Here is a 20184-nt window from a genome sequence, read left to right as displayed (position 1 = left end):
AGGATGGGTGTACTAGAAGGGCATTTCCTGGCTAGGGTAGCAGTGGTTTGGCAGCACACTGAGAAGACATATGGTAGGCCTACCTTGGAAATGGCCACTGGACTCTGACCAGTCTTTGCTTTTGCTCACCTATACCCCTGAGTGCTGCCTCTGTGTCGCAGTCCAAAGGTGTGACTGCTGCCTGTGTAAATATATACCCAAGGTGGCTTTAATTTAGTTTGGCTGTGGATAGAGTTGCAGCAGCCAAGGCTTTGGTCAAAGTTCTGAGTGGGCTTGTGTGGGCCAGACCACCCGGCCTAGGGTGCTAATGGTAATCAGACTATCTTGTTTAAGGCTAGGCTGTGTATGCCTACATGAGCTGCTGTCATGCCTCTGGGCTGCAGTGGAGCCATTGAGGAGTCTTGAAAATGGTCTTGCCTTGATCATCCAGGGGGAAGAGCTGATCTCTGTGGTGTGATGTGTGTTCTTGTGAGAGAGAAGTGATGGGTAGGGTGAGGTCCCTGGGATCTGCAAAGCTTTTAATGGTCTTTCTACCGTCCTCAGGAAAGAAAGCCGTTATGGATTCCAGCCCGTTCCTGTCCGAGGCCAATGCAGAAAGAATTGTGAGGACTCTGTGCAAGGTTCGAGGAGCTGCACTGAAGCTAGGACAGATGTTGAGCATTCAGGGTAAGTAGCAGATCAGTGGTGTTTGCTAGCTGTTCTCTTGGTAATGACCTTTCTTCGGGGACAGTTGGTTTTGTGTTCTCTGTGAGGAACGCTGGAAAGATGAAGCATTATGACCAGGTTGAGCCATCCCTTGGTGCTAGATGTTAACGGGGCAGCAAGATGCTTGGAATCAGACAGTCCGCTGATGTCAGGTGAATGATGAGAAACTAGCTGAGTAGCTTTCTGGTGTGAGGACAAAGATTATAACATTCTCTGAATTCAGTTCAGACCTTGTCCTAAAATGGTGGAGAAGGAAGGACTGACACTCTTATTCCCTATGTGCCACGCCATCATCCCCTACTAACATTTACACCATAAATCTAAAGTGAGAGAAGGAGGGAACAAAACCTCAGTAATTGTTTGAAATCTAGTTATGCCTTCTGAAACAAGGCAGATGATTCTGATCCATGGAACTAAATGTCATAAACACGGGGAAGGGAAAAGCATGACCTTGTTTAGTTCAACCCTGTGATCAACAGGAGCAGTTAAGGTGCACCTCAAAACCCTCACTCAACAAAAGACCTGTGCCTGGTGGTGCCACCTCCCCAAGTGCACCCTCGGGTTTCACTGGCCTGTGAACTATTTGGGAGGAGGGAGGTGGATGACAAGGGTGACCCTCAGTCTAGCTGTGGAGTGTGGTTGGGAGGACTGCCCTGCTCCATTTTGGTAATGGGGTGTTTTGAGAAGTCCCTGTTTTGCTGTTAATGGCCTTCTGTTTTGCTACAGGGCTAAGTGTGATCTTGTTTTAACTGCCCTCTGTACCCAGTGCCTAACCTTCTGGATCTGTCCTATTCTTCTTTATGCTCTCATCCTTCTCCTCCTGTGGGGAAAAAACCAAGGTCCAAAAACTTCCCTTCTTCCATATACCTATGCTGGCTACATTGAAGTGGAATAGTTTTGGCTAGACTAGATTGCTAATAGAGCTACGAAGTGTTTTTTCCAGGTTCTGGAAACACGGGAGCACATTGTATTGGCAGGACAGTTCACTCCATCTTGAACACAGAGCAGTGCTGGCTGGGTAAGGGGGCCCCCGGCACCTGTTTCTCAGCTCCAGAGTTAAAATGGGGTTTAGATTAGCAGTGGCACAGAGCAAACCCTTCATTTCTTCACATCAGGCTGTTTAGGTCAGGCTTTACTTTTATCAGTCTATCAGGACCTTTGTGTGGAGAAAATTTGATAGTAGATGGTCCAGTGGCTAGAAGTTAAAGCTTGATGCATTCAGACTACAAATAAGCAGGACATTTAAGTAGAGAGGGGACCACTGATTCTGTGCCATTTCAGATCTTACTTGGACCGAGCCTTGGTTTTAACAGCTTTGGTTCAGTTGGCTGGCAGTTGCTGAAGTGGCCACCCTGGCCTCTGTTTCAGAAATTTCAAGAGGGGCTCTGCTCCTTTAATGGGATTTTTTAACAGATTTTCACTCCCTGCACACTCCGAGGACCATAGCCAGGAGCTGACTGAACAGCACCTGTGTCCTTGCACTGGGCTGTTTTGTTACTATGTGGGAAGCTAATGAAACAGCTGGTTTAGTTTAGAGTTCTAGAATCTGCATATCTCCTCCTCAGTGGAAAGGCAGCAGTTAGCTGAAAGTCAGCTAGCAAAAACCAAATTTGGGATGTAGATGGAATGGAGTAAACACACTTCAGCATTTGCAGTCATTTGCAGTGGATCTGCGCCACTGGTCAGGCTTGTGTTCCAGCTTGGCTCTTGTAGGTGCTGACTTGGAGGATGGTTCCTGAGAACATGCTTGATATGACAGACCATCTAGACCTAGCAAGACAAGGTACCCTCCCCAAAAAGCTCCAGATCTACAGAACTGAAACAGTGAGGGGTGATGTGGTTGCTTGGTTCAGGCACATGCGAGTCCAAAGGGCTGAGCTGAACCTTGTATTTGTATTGAACAGCTGACCTGCTTGTAGGAAGAGCAAGTATTAGAGCAGGGGTGGCTAACCTGTGTCACGGGTGTGGCCTCTTGTGGCATGTGACACATTGTGGTGGGGTGGGCACCACAGTGGCAGATAGGGTAGGGAGCAGAAAGCAGAGCGGCAGATGGGGCAGGGTAATGGGATTAGAGCAGCACTCAGGCAGGGCTCAGGGCTAATTTGTGGCATGCATGCCAAAAAAGGTTAGCCCCTACTGTATTAGAGGGTAGTAGTTTGGGAGAAATTAGGTTATCTGCAGTGACAGGGTGCAGGGATGCTCTGGTGCTAATATTTCAGCAAGTTTTTCCCAGTGCTGCCTCGGACCTCATTAATGAAGCCAGGTCAAGTGGTGGTGGTTCCATCTGGGGTTTTGCCTTCCAGAAATGCTGGGCAGTGTTTAGCTTTTACTCTCAAAAGAGCCTAAGAAGCAGCAGCTGGAGAGCAGGGGACCCCAGACAGTGTTCTGCAGAATCCCCTTGGCAGTGGCTTATTTCAGGCTGCTCGCTGCAGCACCTGGTGCAGCTTACAGGTTGCCCTCTGCTTGCTGTTGCCTCCGTGTCTGGAACCCCACCCCAAAGCCCTGCCCTTGTGGTCTGCTGCCCAGTAAAGGCAGCTGTGGGGAGAGATGCAATAGGGCGAGGGTATAAACTTCCCCCATCTCCATTCTAGTGCAGCTTCAGGAAGGAACTCTCACTGGCTCCCTTTGTGGCTAGTGATCCACATGTCCAGAGTTTGTGTGAACCTTGATTTAGGGCATAGTTCTGAGGCTGGTTTGCCTGAGGGGGATGCACTTAAAATACCCCAGACACTGAAAACAATTGCACCTGTCAAGTGCTTAGTCACTGTTCCCTGAGCACTCGGAGCCTGTGGGGACAAGGGGGTTAGGTGGGGCAGGAGGGAGATAGGGAGGGACAGCTGATGATGTCTGGATCTGAGGAGCAGAAATACACTCTAGATTTGTTTCTTCTCCCTGCCTGTCTTTCTGCCTTCTAATGTGACTAAATTCTGGCCCAAGATCTGAACACTTGCTGGGTAATTTTGTTCGTGCATTCAATACCTTTGTGCCTTCAGACACTTTAATAGTGCAACCCTGCCCCTCCTGCTGCCTCCTCTCCTCCCAGTGCTCCACCCTGCCCTCCCACCAATTTTTATTTTCGTTTGGAGGGATTATTGCATTATGATGATCTTGCTGCCAAAGACACTGGTGCAAATATATATGCCCCACAGTTCTGTGGTATACCTGGTTCTTAGAATGGCTGCTGAGACAGGGAGGCTAGCGCTATTCCTGGCACTTTATCTGTACTCTGGCAAGATGATGTTGGCTTTTACTGGTAGCAGCCATGTGTAATAGCTGGTGAGCAGACTGACTCTGACTCTTTCTCTCTCTCTCTCTCTCACCCTGCTGCGCCCCCCCCCCCCCCCCCCCCCCCCCCCCCCCCCCCCCAAGAATTGGATTTTCCTTCTCCCTGCTCCTCCCAAACATTTTCAGCCTGTCCTGGCATGCACCATGTCTCTAGAACCCTTGGGATTGACTTCTAGAAATCAATACAAATGACCAAGTTCCCTGCTCCTCTGCAAGTCAGGTCTTGTGCCTGTGTAATCCCCTAGCCCCGTAGGGCCACATTTACCACTTGCACACTTAGGCACTGTTCCTCTGAAGCTGGGAATATAGCCACTTCTGCCAGCAGTGAGTTGGCTTCCAGCCTGTGCTGCAAGACTTCACAGTTCTCAGTGCCACTTAGTTTCAGTATGTTCATCACTTAATGGTTTCTTGTTGAGCATGTTCTGATGCTTGTTCCCCCTGCAGTATTGCTGATATAGCTGCTGCCTTGCTGTCCCTGGACAGCCGAATGTGAGCTTCCATTTTTGTTGGCATTACAGAGCCTCAGGCTACTCTTCCCAGCAAGGCAGCTCCTGTTAACAGCTCTGACTGGAACATGTACCCTCATATAAATTTATATTGAAAATTAAAGTTGTGAATTACTTGGACATGGAACATGATGATGTCAAAGGCAAACCCAGGTCTCTGCAGGGATACTTGCTCTTAGATGCTTTGTGAATTATACAGTGACCCACTGTCCTCTTTCTGCATTGACATACCAGGAGATGTGTGTTATTTTGTTACAGTATGTGGTGGGTGTAGTTCTTGGGCAAGGCTTAATCTGTGGAAAGTACAGAGGGATTGAGGGTTATTGCTTCTCTCTCAAACACCTCTGGGGTTCTTGTGTCAGTCATTGACAGATATATAATGTTGAAAGCAAGTCTCCGTTTCTCTTTTGTTAGCCAGCGTTTGGGGCTTGGGTGGGTTTTAATCTTTAGTGGCATGCAAACTTTTAGGGAAACTCCAAGCAGCTAGAACTCATAAAATGACGTATACCTGTAGACAGTGGGGCCTCTGGGTCTGTGTGAGGTATTTTGGTGGCATGTAATAGCGTGCATAACACAGGAATTCAGGTGAGATGATCTAGCGGTCCCTTCTGGCCACACATGCTATGGAATGATGAAAGGAATCATATTGCTGGGGTGATTCTGGCAATGCAGGGGACAAATGCATGTCTGTACTATGCTATGTATGCTGTTTTGAAGATTATTCCAGTGTGGTAGATTATGGTTCTGTTATCACAGAAAACTTGGGGAAGTGTAGCCCTGCAAGTAACTCCTCCCAGCCCCCTTATCACAGAAGGCTTGGCATACCAATGTAGAACATGTAGGTATGTCCTCAGCATTTAATGACCAAAGCACTCAAATATTGGGAAACTATTACTAGCACGTGCCAAGAGCTTTTGTTTTTGCTAGTGTTTATGCTTTAGTCTTCTACTGCTGAGGAGGAAGAGAGATGCACAGAAGTGAAGTGTGTGTGACTGCAGCACAGCCCTGGTCACCATGCCTTAGAGGGTTGGGAGATGGAATATGAGCTCTGTGGTGCCACCTACTTCTGACTTTTTGCCTCTGTCACTTTCTTTACCCCAGTGTTTGTGCAGAATGATCCTCTACCGGTCACTGTTTCCCAAATAAAAAGTTGAGGATCAGGGAGTCTGAGGTGTTTTTGGGTGGAAAGAATTTTTGAGCATAATGCTGTTTAAAAAAAAAATCAAACAACAAGCATTTTGAGTCTGGCTTGTCTTTCCAAGGAGGGATCTGGGGGTTGAGGGAACGGACTGAGCTGCCTGTGGATTAGCAGTTGGAAGTGTGATGGAGGGCAACTCCCCAGGTCTCCCTTTCTGACTGACTTGTAACTTTCCTCTTGGCAGACGATGCCTTCATCAATCCTCACCTGCAGAGGATTTTTGAGCGTGTACGTCAGAGTGCAGACTTCATGCCGATAAAGCAAATGATGGTAAGGAGTATTCCTCCCTGCTTGTTGGGAGGCTAGGGAGTGGGAGTGAAGTAAATGCTCTGGGACTTGCCCCTGGGTAGGAGCAGAGGCTGGCATATCTAGAACATAGTCAGACAGCAGCTCATGTAGTAGGGCCACTTGGCAGTGTTTGATTCCTCCCGCCCACAGGAAATTCAGCCCCACTTGAAGGGGGAGCCATGTTCCTTACATCAGGGATAACCCCACCCACCTCCAAGCTTGGCTGGTTTAAGCGGGTGCTGCATACTGACACTATCCCACAGGCTTGTCCATTGTACTCTTTGCTCCTTTTTTCCAGTCTTTCCTAAAAACAACACACAACCTGAGGATGGGAGGAGGAGGGGGCATTTCAAAAAGCACCCACACCCCATTTTCAGATATGACCCTAGGTGCCCTTGTCTAGGTGCCCTAGTGTGTGAAAGTAGAAAACATAATCTAGCTTTTAAAAGTTTTTCAGTCTTTAAACCTACCTTTAGGATGAGATAATGAGCCAAGTCTGTGTGTAAGGCCCAAAACTGCATTCCTTTAAAAACGGAGGGGAGTGGGGGAAGAGTAAAATGTGGCTCAAATCCCAGCTTTCCTTATCCTGATATGGTCTTTTTCCAGAAAACGCTGAACAGTGACCTTGGTCCCAACTGGAGGGATAAGCTGGAGTTTTTTGAAGAACGCCCCTTTGCTGCTGCTTCCATTGGCCAGGTTCACCTGGCTCGCTTGAAGAATGGCAAAGAAGTTGCCATGAAGATCCAGGTAAGCTCAGTGCCCTGCTTATAGAGATCTTAACTAACTGATCTGAATCCGTGCCTGAGTTGTTTACTAGGTATTTGGACCCTTTTGGGAAGTGGGAGACACCTTTGTGGGCACTGTGTGGCTTGCTGCTGTCAACACGTCCTAGAGCTTCACAACTCTGCGATACCCGTTTGGATTCATGCCGAGTTAATAATGATGGAAAGTTACTGCCATGGTGTCAGTTTACCTCTCACTTGACAGGTGTTTGCATTGCAAAAACGAGCACATTATTGGCTGCCTTCTTTGGCAGCCTGTGTAAATAAGTGAAGGATTGAACAGGTGAGGAGAGTGATCCAAACTTTTGCCCAGTTAGGGCTGTGATACCTCAGTCTACAGGGCAGAGAGTTTGCTTTGTCACTGCTACTGCTGTGTGCCTGTTTGTTGGCTTGGGTCCCCTGGGGCCACTGCTGTGTTGTCATAGTAGAGTAGTGATGAGAAGTGATCCTTTGGAATTTTTATTTTTCTTCTCTTGGGATATTTGGGGAGGGGAAGAAATCCCTGTTTCGGAAAATGGTAAATGGCTGTTTCATTTGCTGGGGTGTTAAGGTTGGACATCTCTGCTGCATACTACAACAGGATCTTGGATTTTTTTTACAACATGGATTTTGCCATGGAAGTATTCTCTGCAAAAGCCTTATGGACTTCACAATCTATCCTCCTTCCCTTTGAGCCCGTAGGTGGCTCTGCTTGCTGTTGGGGCATTCAGCGTAGGTGGTCCTGTAAATGACCAGCCTGGTCCTGAAGGAGAATCTTTGAGGGTGACTGGGGTTTAGCATGGTTTCACCACTTATTTTTTTTTTTTTCCCCTTCCTCACCTGCAGTATCCTGGGGTGGCCCAAAGCATCTATAGTGATGTTAACAACCTGATGACTGTCCTGAGCGTGAGCAACATTCTTCCTGATGGTAAAGTAACTGGAACACCGGGGAAGGCTTTAAGGGGAGAAACAATCTGCGGGGTCCTGTAATGCTGTGGCACATACCAGCATTTACCTTCAAACTAGATTGGCTAGGTTCTTTTTCATCCAAAGAAAAGGCTGAGCTGGGTTAAGAGGAATCCTCCTCCCAGATGCTGCTCTTGGGCACAGTGCAGAAATGCTGACAGCTGTACAAGATTCCTGTGTGCAGCAGAGGCTAAACACTCCAGGATCAGCCCAAGCCACTCTTCCCCTGTTGAACTTGCCTAGGTGCAGCATTGAGTGCCTGGTGTGTGCTGTGTGTGCACTTGGCATTTAACCCTTAATTCATCAAATGCTTGTGTGGCTGCTACTGGGCCCTGTGGGAGGTGCCCCCATAGAAAACATCCCCGCGCCGTGCATGTGTCTCTGTAGTGGAAGGTGGTGCATTCTTTGGAAAGTGTACAGCAGCATTCCATCTCTGCCCATCTGTACAGACAAGGCCTCCTGGGACTCTTGACGGGCTTGAGTGGTGCCTGGGAGGTCTCTCTGTTGATACTTTCCTGGACCTAAGCGCTCTCAGAATGAACAGTGGCTCCCAGAGCGTGTTTCCTGATTCCGTTTTACTTGCCAACATGAATCTCAGTGACTGGCCAAAGCCATTCTTTCCTCTCTGCCCTTCAGGCTTCTGTGCTCATATCACCTCTCTCTTTAGCAATAGAATTGAGATGGGAGGGAAGAAAGCAGCCAGGCCCAGACTCTTCTCTCTGCCCCAGAACAGATGTAGGACCCCTGAGAAGGATGAAAACATTCCCTCTTCTTCCCTTCCGCAGAAACCCTGTACAGCAGCACTTGAGAAATCTAGAGGGGTGGGGGTTGGGGGGCAGTGGGGGTGGGTATTCACCCTAGGCTAGCTGCATTTGGACAGGCTTCTGCTCAGTAACTAGCAGCTCCCTCTCCCTGGTGGCTGGGTGGGGCCCTGCCTACATGGTCTGTGCTGCAGTCCTAGCCCTTGCTGGCCTGGTGAGCACTCTGACATTTCTGTTCAGATACTGAGGCAGGAGAACATCAAACTTGGCCACTTGATTAACCACAGAACTCCTGTTGGCTCAGATCTGGGCGTTCCCAGCTTTTGGCCTTGCAAGTGCTTTTCTTCTCAGCCATGTCCTGCTTCATGCATAACAGTAAAGCATTTCCCAACTGAGGACTCTTAACTTCTGCAACCCTTCTTCTAGGTCTCTTCCCCGAGCATTTGATTGAAGTACTGAGCAGGGAACTGGCCCTGGAGTGTGATTACAAAAGAGAAGCTGCGTGTGCAAAGAGATTCAGGTGGGTGTGCACTGGTGTCCTTCCCCACCTTGGTGTGGGAGGGGCCTGTTCTCCAGCTTCTGCTGATAGGGGGTGTGCTCTGATCTCTTGGGTGTAACTGCCAAGCTGCTGTGACGGGGGTGGAAGGAGTCCCTTGCACCTCTGCAGCATGTTAAATGTTCTGAGGTGTCTTCAAGACGGATCTTTCCTCTCAGAACTAGGCTCTGCAAGATGGAAACACCTTCCCACCCCCATCCCAGGGCAGTGAGGATGCTCAGTAGCATCTTGCTTAGGAGTAGGACAAAACAGCTGCTGCTCTCATGACTTCCAAGGCCTGGTCAATGGTCCTTCCTCTGTTTGCAGGGCATGACCCCTTCCTCTGGGGAGGGTCCTGCAGCAGCTGCCAAGGGCAGGTGGGATTCTTCTTTGGGGTTTGCTATGTGACTGCTGGTTTTTTGGGAGAAACTGCTGTTTGGGGAAGCTGTTAACTTCCCCAGCTCCTGTGTGGGGGGACTGACAGCAAGAATATGGTCTACATATGTTCGCTTAACCCTTCTATCCGTGCCTCCTTGCAACCTATGTGCCTGCATGCAGCTTGGCTGCTTGGTTTGGGGCACGGAGAGTGAATTGGAAGAAGCATCCTCCCTCTGATGCCTCCCTTTGTCTCTGCCCAGAGCTGCTGCTTCTCCCTTTACAGCCATCAATGGCTGCAACCAGCTGGGATGGCTTATGTTGATTGGTGGTAGAGATTCCCTTCTCCCTCTGCCAGTCTGCTGGAGCCAGTGGCCCAGATGTTGACAGCAGAGCCCAGGCCTGGCAGTGGTGTCCTAGCACTAGGGTATCTTGCAGGCAGCTGGTCTCTCTGAACAGACTGTATTCAAGGGACTATGAAAGGATGTCCTGACCTTTTCCTTGATGCTGGCAGGGAGCTGCTGAAGGATCACCCACTGTTTTATGTGCCTGCTGTGGTGGATGAGCTGTGCAGCCAGCATGTCTTGACCACGGAGCTGGTGTCTGGATTCCCCCTTGATCAAGCAGAAGAACTAAGCCAAGAGATCCGGAATGAGGTATTGTCCCAGGGTGGCTACCATGCTTGGGTCTGCCTTGCTTCTCCCCAGTGCACACTGCAGAGCTGCTTTTGCTTGCCTGTTGCTTTCTTGGAGAGACCTTTGTTAGGAAGATGGACTGCGGAGCTACAGAGTTGGGAGAGTGCAAAAAGAATTGGTAGGATGTAGCAAACCAGTGCCTTTCCCTGGCCTCTTGAAACAGTTGGTTCTGGGATTTCTGCGATCAGGTGGTGAACTTTGGCCTTGTCGACTTGCCCATGGTTTCAGAGAGACTGGTAATTTCCTTTTGGCTGTGGCAGGTAAGTGCCACTGGAGCACTGCTGGAAGAAGGGGGTGTCAGCAAGTGTCCTGGGCCCCTAGGTCTTGCACACTGGTTTCCCGACACATGTCTCTGTACAGTCTGAAGCAGTGTGCTGTGTTGCTCCTCTGCCCCTTTCAAGGGGTGAACCTGACCTTGGGACAGGCTGCCAGCTTGGTGAGAGGTCTCTTGCAGCTGCTCTTCTGGGGTGAGAGCAAAGAAATGCACCTTGTCCAATTATGCGCACAGTCAAATATAGCTCCCCTTGGCCTGGTCAGTGTAGCCAAAGGGGCTTGGAAAAGTACTGATGAGTAAACAAGAGGCAGAGGGGTGACAAGACACTGGTGCTGAATATAGCAAGGGATGGGGGAGTTAAGGTGGGGGCAGGCTCCTCCGCAAGCAGAAAAAACTGCTCTGGTATGTGGATTCTGTTATATTTTATGGCCTGGTGCGAGCTGTCAGCTGTTGCCGAGTCATTGAGGAAGAGTACATGGTATGTCCGATAGATAAACAGATTCCAGCAACACACTGTACCTGGAGCCATGCCAGTCCACTTGCCTGTGCCCTTTGGGCTGTTTGCTCACTCTCTGGGCTCATTCTTCAGGACTGCAACTGCTCCAGTGTTAGGTGACGGGATCTGGTTTTAATAGCCCTCCTGACGTGATGTTCTCCCAGAACAGGGATGAGGCTCTCGTTCTGAAAAGAGAGATGATGTAAGATCTGTCTCTTGCTCTGCCCAGTGCTCAAAGGGCTGCATTAGTGACATTAACCCACAGCCTTCTGGTCCAGGCATGACTATCCTGCATTGGGGTTTTGGCTCATATCCAGTGCTGTTGCATTTTCCCCGTTAGATGGCTAGTCTGGCCCTGGAGAGGAGCTGGGTGGAAGCTGATAGTCTTTGGCCTGTTGTAACTGGCAATGGTTCTCTGGCAAATTGGCCTTCATAAAATGGTCTTTATAGAAAAGCCCTAACATAATGTACAGCAGGGGCCTTTCTATAGGGCTTTTTTGAGCCATTGCAAAGGAAACTGCCTTGCAGAATCCTAGTCTTGCAGGTGGTTTGGAAAGCCTCCAGGAAAGGACTCCTTTGCCCTGACCTGCCAAGGCTCTTAAGGATATCAGCTCTGGTTCCCTGTTACGTTTCTACAGTCCTTTCCAAGTTCATCCCTCCTGAGTTCTGCAGGGCCTGTATCCAGGCTGTGTCCTGCTGGATCTCTCTGCTCTGTGAGGAGCAGTCCTTGCCCTGAGGTGCTCTCAGTGCACCAGGCAGAGACTTGCTGCCTGTTTTGAAGGATTTGCAACCTAACCCAGATAGACAGTCAGACAGAGTCTCTTTCAATCCTGTATGAGGTGGTGACTTTTCTCAGGCCTTTTGCCACCCTGGAGGCTGCTATCTTGCAGTCCTTGGGTAGCAGACACCCCTCTAATTAGCAAGGAGGGGCTAGTACAGACACAGCATGTACTGTGCCCTTGGCAAGAGTTGGAACATATTTGAGCTCAGCTGCTATTTGGGGATTGTATAGGGAAGATGGTTAGTGCCCTGCAGCTGGTTGCTGAGTTCTGCCCCTCTGACAGCTGGCTTCCTGACTCACAAAAAAGATGAGGTCTTCTTTCTGTGCCTTCTGCAGGGCTTCTGGGATTGGGAATAGCTGCCATGGGCAAAGGTGCTCGCATCACATTTTCCATAACTCCCTCCATCACTGGGGGCCAGCAGCTGGGAGCTCTGGGCTCCCCATCCCTCTCCTAGCTTCTGCTTCCTGCCCCTACCTCAGAGGGCAGGGCAGCACCTTGTGGTGCAGCCCAGCCTGCAGTGCTGACAGCATCTGTGTGTCTTCATGGAGCCAGAAAACTGAGGAACTGGGGGTGGGGCCAGGGCACCTGCATGGCATGTGGCCTCTGACTGCTTAGTTGGACAGTCCTGCTTTGAAGCCTTACTTCTTAAGGCAGCGGGGACCAACCTTTTGGGAGGGTGTAGGCCCTGCACTTTCCCTGAGTGCCACTCCAATCCCCTTACCCTGCCTTATTTGCTGCTCTGACTTCTGCTCCATGCCCAATCTGTTGCTCTGCTTTCTGTTCCTTGCTCCCCTTAGTCTGCTCTGTGCTACACAGAGGCTTCCCATGCCACTTGTGGCATACATGCTGATGGTTGGTCACCCCTGTTCTCAAGGATCCATGTGTGTGTGCTGCTTTTGCTCTCCAAGCCCAGTGTGTGACACTGGAGGATCATACCCTCTGAAGCCCTCATCACAGAAGGAGGGAGGGTTAAATTGAAGAACATATATGGATATCTGCAGCAGCTCCCAGTTCATAATTCCCACTCATGGCTTGGAGTTGGGGTTGGGGGTGTTTATGTGGAAGGACTGGAGAAGGATACCTTTGAACTGAGCAGATGAATCTCAACATCCAGTAGAGGACAGGGATGCCATCTGTCCCCTGCCACCCTGCTGATGTTTGTTTCCTTCACTGCAGAGTTGGGGGTGGGTGGTGCCTCTGACGCTTTGGTTGTGAGTTGCTGCTGCCCTCATTTATTGTCTGTGTTTCTCTCTCTCTCATTGCATCTTTGAAGATCTGCTCCAACATCCTGGTTCTGTGCCTGCGGGAGCTGTTTGAGTTCAGGTATATGCAGACTGACCCAAACTGGTCTAACTTCTTCTATGACCCGGAGCTGCACAAGGTAAGCCCCAGCAGATGCATGTCCTGTGAGAGATGTTTATCAGCTAGTGGCGCTGTGCCCCACTCCCAGTTACTTAGTCTCCTGTTCAACCTTTTCTAGCTATTACTCCCTGTAAGACCAAAGATAAACAGGGGCTATGGTACAAGAGCCAGTTGTTGTCCAAAGGAAACGTGATTCATTTGCAGACACTGGCATTGGGGTGTATTGTATGCCATATTCCTCAGTTGCAGGATGGCTTACGCTAGAGCTTTAGGGTTTCCCAGTGGGAGGGAGCGAGATGATCTTGTGTGTCCAGATCCCACTGACCTGCTTCTCCTGAGAATGAAAGGTCCTCTTGCAGCATGTGGAGGTGTCAGCACACCAGCTGTTTGGCTTACACCCCGAGGGGCCGTCTCAGCACAGAGTACCAGCTTCCACAGCGCCCTCCTGCTTTGTTAGAAGCAAGGAGGTGTGCTTGGGGAAGGCTGCAAAGAGCCCCTTCCTTTCACTTCTTTTTAAAAGGGTTGAGAGTGGGGATTACCCCTGGCTAGCATTGCTGCAGTGCAGCTCATCCTGGGGGAAGAATGGGAATTATTCCTCTCCCCCACCCTTTGCTGAAAAGGTGCATCCCTGTATGTTCTGACATGGGAGCAGTCAGGGCTTGCTGAGCCACTGGCACATCATTCCAGTCTTCCCCACCTCTCCCTTGCCCTTGGGTTGGGCTAAAAATACTGATGCCCAGTGACGTGGTCTCCAGTGGCCTGCAATTCTTCCTGTTTGTCACTGGTTGGGGCTCCTACATATGTGTGCCCTTTATATCAGACTCGGAAGAAGTTCCAGAGCTATGGGCTGTGCAGGGTTGTCCGAGTTGTGCGTGGGGTTGGTGCTGGGGCGAGGCTGTCCACTGATGCGCTGTGATGCAGGGTGCGAGCCTACAGGAGCCCCTGGCCCAGCAGGTCCCAGTGGGCAATGGGAGGCTGTGTCACCTCTGCCTGCCCACCTGCATGAGGCTGAGGAGGGCTCTGATCTGCTCTGCAATAGACTCTGTCTGGGCTGGACGCTGGCAGTGAGGACCAGTGACAGGAGGGAGTCAACTAATTTGCCCAGACCTGGGCCCCCCAGGAAGCCCTTGTGCCCTGTGAACTTCATGCCACCCCCTTCAGAGCCCTCCCTGACCAAGCTGCCTCCTTTCTGATTGGTGGTCACTATAATGCAGAAGTGTTTGTTCACATCCAGGTGGCCCTGCTGGACTTCGGAGCAACTCGAGGCTTTGATGAGAAGTTCACTGACCTCTACATCGAGGTGAGGGCTCGAGCTGCTGCTGTGCATGGGGGGCAGGGGGGTCAGGGTGCATTTGTTCTCAGCTCACTCTGGTCTGGAGATCTTGCATGTCTGTGCGTAGCTGGATTTGCTGCTTGGCCAGAGCTGGGAACAAGGCTTGGGGCGTGGGGAAGAAGATACGTGTCACTGCTTTGCCCCTTGCCCGAGCTGACCCACCACGCTTCTCTATCTGCCGTTAGCCCACATCTGCTCAGTGTAGAGACCTGGGCTGCTGCTGTCTCGGGGGTTGAGCCTGCCCTAGCTCTGCTGCTTTTGAGTGGCTCTGAGAGCAGAACTAGGCTCCCCATATCTTCTGGTGGGTAAATCCATTCCCAGGTAGTTCCTGCTCCCAGCACTCTTGGAGCCTGTCATTCAGGGCCCAGCAGAGAGCCCACAGGTGGCAACTGCTGACCTGTGGTTTGAACCTGTCCTGGCTGAGCTGCAGTTTGCCTTACATAAGCCTTGAACATGATTGCTCCTGTGTAGTTTTGTTCTCTTTCAAGTAAATGTCTAACTCCCGTAAGCCTAGCTGCAGTCGATTCAAAGTTTTGCACTCTGAGCTGTGGACAGCAGTGCTTATTTGAAAAGCCACAGTATTGGCCTATCCTCTGGGAACTCCAGTAGCAAGAGGGGAGGGGTGGTGTGTGTGTGTGTGTGTGTGTGTGTGTGTGTGTACGCATGCATATTTACAGATGTGAGCAAATGGAAGAGGTATGCAGACCTGGTGTGTTCAATACTATTCACCTCTCCTGTAACTTCCGTTTGCCTACAAATCGCTCGACAAAGCTGATGTTATAAAGGCCTTGTCCCGTGTCAGCTTTGCCTGTTCCTTTGTCAGGGCATCAAGTTCTCGCTCTCCGGAGTAAGGCTTGGCTCTGCAGTGTCCTAGGCAGAAGGGCAGTTGTCCCTATCCCACCCTTTGATGTCACTGCAGCTTCCTGTTTTGGGTTCTCTTGCTGGGGAAAAGCCCTTGTGGTGGATGTATTTCTAACAGCTCTTGAGCTAATCATCTTCCTGGCTTGTGCTGCACTAGGAAAGGGTAAAGAAACGGGCATGTAAATGGGGTTGTTTGACCCCAAGAATGTTGTTGCTGTTGCTTAGTAACATAGGGATGTGTCGGCTGATGGTGTTCTTCCCATCCAGATAATCAAGGCGGCTGCAGACTTGGACAGAGAGAGAGTTTTGAGGAAGTCGATAGAGATGAAATTCCTTACTGGCTATGAAGTCAAGGTATGGAGTAGCATCTTCCCTGCTTGTTACCGGCTGGTTGTGAAGCTCTTTGCAGAGAACTTGGGTCTGGTTTACTGCAGAGCCGGTGATGGGAGAAAGCTGGTGACAGTCCAAAAGGACAGCTCTCATGGGCACTGTGGTAGTGGGGGCAGAAAGGAGGATTGCTGTAAAATAGTTCAGTAAGCCCTTCCCCAAGGTGAGCTAGGAACAGGGTAAGCAAGAGCCATGGTGATGGAGCCAGCTGAGAAAGGTGTAATCCAGATCTTTCCCTTCTCTTTGCTGAAACATATTTCACACCTCTGCAGTTCTGGGTGGAAGGGAAACCATATACACAGCTTCAGGAGCAAAATTTTGGGCCCTTTTCTAGAGACTGAAAGAATCTGCCCCTTTACTTGGACACAGCTTACCCATGCCCTCTGACAAGCCAGAGTACTCTTCCTTCTACCTGGAGAAACAGCTCCTGTTCTTCCAGCCATGTCCGTTCCATCCTCATCTTGGGACCAAATGGGCCGAGGGTCTCACTGGAGGCTGATCTCCTGAAAGCTGAATTGACCTAGAGTATTGTCTAGTCTCTGCACACTGGAAAGCGGGTGTTGTCTGTTTCCTAGTCAGGCTAGCCCTTGGCAGCACGTCTTTTTCTCTCCCAACCCCTGCGTTAAAAGCAGCTGCCAAGAGCCAGCCTTGTGTGTTACTGATGCCTCTTTCCTTTTGGGCAGGAAATGGAAGATGCCCACTTAAATGCTATCCTTATCCTGGGAGAGGCTTTTGCAGCTGAGGAACCATTTGATTTCGGCAGTCAGAGTACCACGGAAAAGATCCATACCTTAATTCCAGTCATGCTGAAGCATCGGCTTATCCCTCCGCCCGAGGAGACCTACTCTCTCCACCGGAAGATGGGGGGCTCCTTCCTCATCTGTGCCAAACTAAAGGCTAAAATCTCCTGCAAACATATGTTCCAGGAAGCATATAGCAAATACTGGAGTACTAGGGGCAAAAAGCCAGAAGATTAGCAAGGTGGAACTAGGCCCAGTCATACGTTCTTGCAAAGAGTATTGTAGTCTTCAGTATGCCATGTTCCTAGACCCTAATTTTTTTTCAAGATGCAGCAGCCTTTTTCCTGGAAGCTAAATGCTCGTTTCACAAGGACACACTTGTTTTTCACGTGTTGTCTGTCCTACACTGCAGTTAAAGTACTAAATAGTCCATGGCTTACCGGGGATTGTCCTCCTGAGGTGGTGGAACTAGGCTACCATGTGCTTCTGTACCATTTCAGGGCACTGACCAGCTCTCTCATACATTTTTTAATACTGATGGTGGCTGCAGATTGAGTGGGATTTTTATAAAGAGTAGGGGGAGGGAGAGCCAAAGCAGAACTTGTTTGTATTGAAACCTGTTTGTAATTCTTAGAAAATCATGTTTTGTTTTTGTTTTGTTTTGTTTTTAAAGATAACCCCTTCCTCCACTGCTTTTTTCCGGATAAGGTGGAATTCAAGTGGTTTTCATACTGTGAATTATAGGATAAAATACGGTGACCTACAATAGACCCCTATTTTTGTAAGCTGAGTGGTGGCAGTCAAGAACCCTCCTGGATTTTACTGATGGTGACATAGCCTACAGTATGCGTGTATATAGGATGACATTTTATGCCTTCTGCCTCTGACTCTTTGGCTTGCAAGCTAAGCATAGGAAGCACAGGTTTTAAAAAATCTGAAAAGTGGTACCAAAATGTATTTTTGTTAAAAATGCATGGAGAGCCGCTGCCCAGAAAACAAGCCAGAGATCGCAGTAACTCTGAGAGTTGGGTATACAAAACATAGAGCTGTAGGTGAGCACAGCTAGTGTGAGTCTTCACTGTCTGCCAAGTACCAGCTCCCCTGATGGCGAGTTAGCTTATCTGAGGTATGGACACTTGGCTTGTTGGAGTCCTAGCAAAGGAGCTGTGACTTCACCTTCCGGTGTCCTGTAATAGTGTTTGAGGGAAGGTGGCAAAAGACTCTACAGGATTCTCTTACCCTCTTACAGGCATTTGAAGCTTTTGCCAAATGTGTAATCCTTGTTTATAATCCAGTGCACTATTCTGAACTATTGGAGTCGAGCTGGCAAACTTGCTTCATGAGGGTTTTGTACAATTCCTGTATCTGTGTGACTGACCCATTTGCAATAAAAAGAGTGCTTGTGCAGTGCGCTTCTGCCTGTGTCATTCCATCCCTGCCTTGCCTCAGGTGGGCTGTTATCAAGTAGCCTCCCTCCTGGGGTAGGAATAGCAGCTAAGTGCTGAAGGAGAAGCTTCTTCCATCTTCCCAGAAGGACAGCAACATTTTTGCAAAAGAACCCACCTGTGCCAGTGCACATTTGTCTCCATAACATACTTGTTTCTTAATCTTTCCAGTCCAGTTATGCCACTGGTCACAGTGGGGATGGTGATAAATCCACTATGAACAAGAGAACTGTTAGCCTGGTAAACGGTGTTTTTTAAATTAGTCTCCTTTATTACCAGCTTTTGAGGGAAGCATTTTCTCTCCTGCTGTCTCTTCCCCCCTCCGCCTCTCCACTCTTTCCCATGTTGTACATGTAAACACATGTGTGTATGTGTATAATATAACATATAATCTAAAGAGAAAAGTCCCCCCTGCAATAATGCTTAGGTGCAGGGCAGAGCCACTTGACCTGGAGGTAGAGCAGATGCAGTTCTGCTCCTGATCAAAACTTAGAGCTGAGCTGGCTGGTGAGCCCCAGAATGGAAAAGGATCTGAATGCCTATGTTGGACTTCTGGTGCACATGACAGTTAAGGGTTCTGCTAGTAGTTTAGAGGTGATGAGCAGAGACCTGGTGAGTACATAGATGCAGTAGGCCCAGTTCCTTGGTGCTGAACATGTCCTACTTTTCTGTGAACCTGGGGTGGGGGGCACAAAGTGGACCTTTCCCTGCAGCCTGTATAAGAGTGTGCAGAAATAAACATCCCCTTCATTTGTCTGCCTTTCCCTTTATTCAAGTACATGAGCAAAACCTGAAAACTACTTCACCTGAACTCAAGCAAGGCACATTAGGAAAGTCAGCATCTTACTATTGATCCTATTTTCTACTGTCCAGTCCAGTTATCTTGTGCACAGGCTGAAGCCCACACTGACACAGACAAAGCAGAGGCGGGGTGGCTTTTATTCTGGCTCTAGCAGGCAGTGCTGTATTTGCTTGCTTTTAACCTTGAAGGTGGCCACCCACTGTGTAGAGCGGAAAATTTTCCCTGTACCCCTAATGCCAAAGTGATTGACTGATTTGATCCACGTACTTCCAGGACCTCACTGTGGAGGGCTATGCATCCAGTCACTGAAGTGCCAAGCATGTGTGGGAGGGAAGCCCACCTTCAGGAACTAACTAGAAGGGTCATGGAGATTGTGGCACCTGTCCTATTGCAGTGAAATGGTTTGAGAGGTTAGCTTTAAAAAAACAAAACCCAACTCAAAACAGACAAACAAAAAAACCCAAGTGAAGTATAAAAAGCTGACAAGGGAATGGGACCAGCTGAACTTGTAGAGAAGAGCTTTGAAGGATGAGAGCAAGGCTCCCAAGCCCCAGTGCATTCAAATCACTCAGTGATGTGGCAGCAGATGCAAGGGGTGGAGTGTGTTTGGTTGTGCTAGTTTTTCTAGTTGGGCTTCACCTGTCTTCTGTTGCATGTAATACCAGAGGCATTTGCAGTGAGTACAGCTCTCCTTTGGGTTACCTAATGCTTTGGACAAGATCAGCAGAGCACTGGGTTTGTTTGCATAGATTTCTTAAGGGTGAATTCCAGTGAAACATCATGTGGTGCAGCCTTAGATAAGAGAGCCTTTAGGCCTCCTGGCCTATAAGAATTCATAGTCCTATAGAGATTTTGTGAAGGCTTTTGTAGCACAGTGGTCTGGAAAGGGCTTTAAGGGTTTTCATGCACCTTGTAATGGCACTGTTACGTGACCTATTCCAGGAATGATCCAGTGCACTGACCACAGGTCCAAACATTTTACATGGAGCAAAAAATATACATTGTTGTTTCTCACCACAGTCCATCCCCTGCATGTACTCTCACTGTGGGAATAGGGCAAACATGAATGCTCTTAAGTATATAGTCTACACTCTCTGGATAAATCCTCGAGGAACCCTCAGCAAGGAAGTTGCTTTTTCTGTTCATATGCTGCAAGCATGAAGGTTGAAAACTGCTTTTTCTTTTTTAAAGGTAAGAGTTGGCAGGGATTGGAGTGGAGGTGCAGACCCACTCCTTACTGGAAATGTTGGTCATATATGTCAGCCAGTCAGTATTGCAAGCTGCTGTAAAACAGTGCTGACGGGGCACAGACAGTCTGAAGTCAACCACAGTGGTACTCAATGTCTGCTTTCCCAAGGCCCCCTAGCTCAGGACCCTTCCAGCTGTGGTGATGCAGGTGAGGTTGGGAGGAGATTAAAAATAAAGCATGAATTTATGGCCAGTAAGTTAGGGTGTGAGGGGAAAAAAGGCCTACAGAGGACACAGATGAAGCGGGGCATGAAGTGGCCCAAGGGGGACAGGTTCTAGGATTAGGATATCTCTAGCTAGGGATATGGAAGATAACAGGTCTGCCTGGAGAGATGTAGGCATGGACTGTCTGCCTATTGAGAACCCTGCTTAACAGGTG

The 20184-nt window shown here is 49.2% G+C and overlaps 1 protein-coding gene across 2 annotated transcripts in view; it reads left to right on the top strand.

Moving 5' to 3' along the window:
* Window positions 1-17717, top strand: part of COQ8A (coenzyme Q8A) — a 65666-nt gene extending 47949 nt beyond the window's left edge. For both annotated transcript variants that reach the window (XM_014598148.3, XM_019483102.2), the window contains exons 6-15: window positions 544-666; window positions 5879-5964; window positions 6589-6729; window positions 7590-7671; window positions 8897-8990; window positions 9895-10036; window positions 12901-13008; window positions 14224-14289; window positions 15451-15537; window positions 16254-17717. In XM_014598148.3, the coding sequence (XP_014453634.1) occupies window positions 544-666; window positions 5879-5964; window positions 6589-6729; window positions 7590-7671; window positions 8897-8990; window positions 9895-10036; window positions 12901-13008; window positions 14224-14289; window positions 15451-15537; window positions 16254-16547 (1223 nt within the window). In that variant the 3' untranslated portion in view covers window positions 16548-17717. The remainder of the gene's footprint in view (window positions 1-543; window positions 667-5878; window positions 5965-6588; window positions 6730-7589; window positions 7672-8896; window positions 8991-9894; window positions 10037-12900; window positions 13009-14223; window positions 14290-15450; window positions 15538-16253) is intronic.
* Window positions 17718-20184: the final 2467 nt, after the last annotated feature.

This window comes from Alligator mississippiensis, chromosome 1, assembly GCF_030867095.1.
Source record: "Alligator mississippiensis isolate rAllMis1 chromosome 1, rAllMis1, whole genome shotgun sequence".
Lineage (NCBI taxonomy): Eukaryota > Metazoa > Chordata > Crocodylia > Alligatoridae > Alligator > Alligator mississippiensis.
This window is presented reverse-complemented; position numbering and strand designations above follow the sequence as displayed.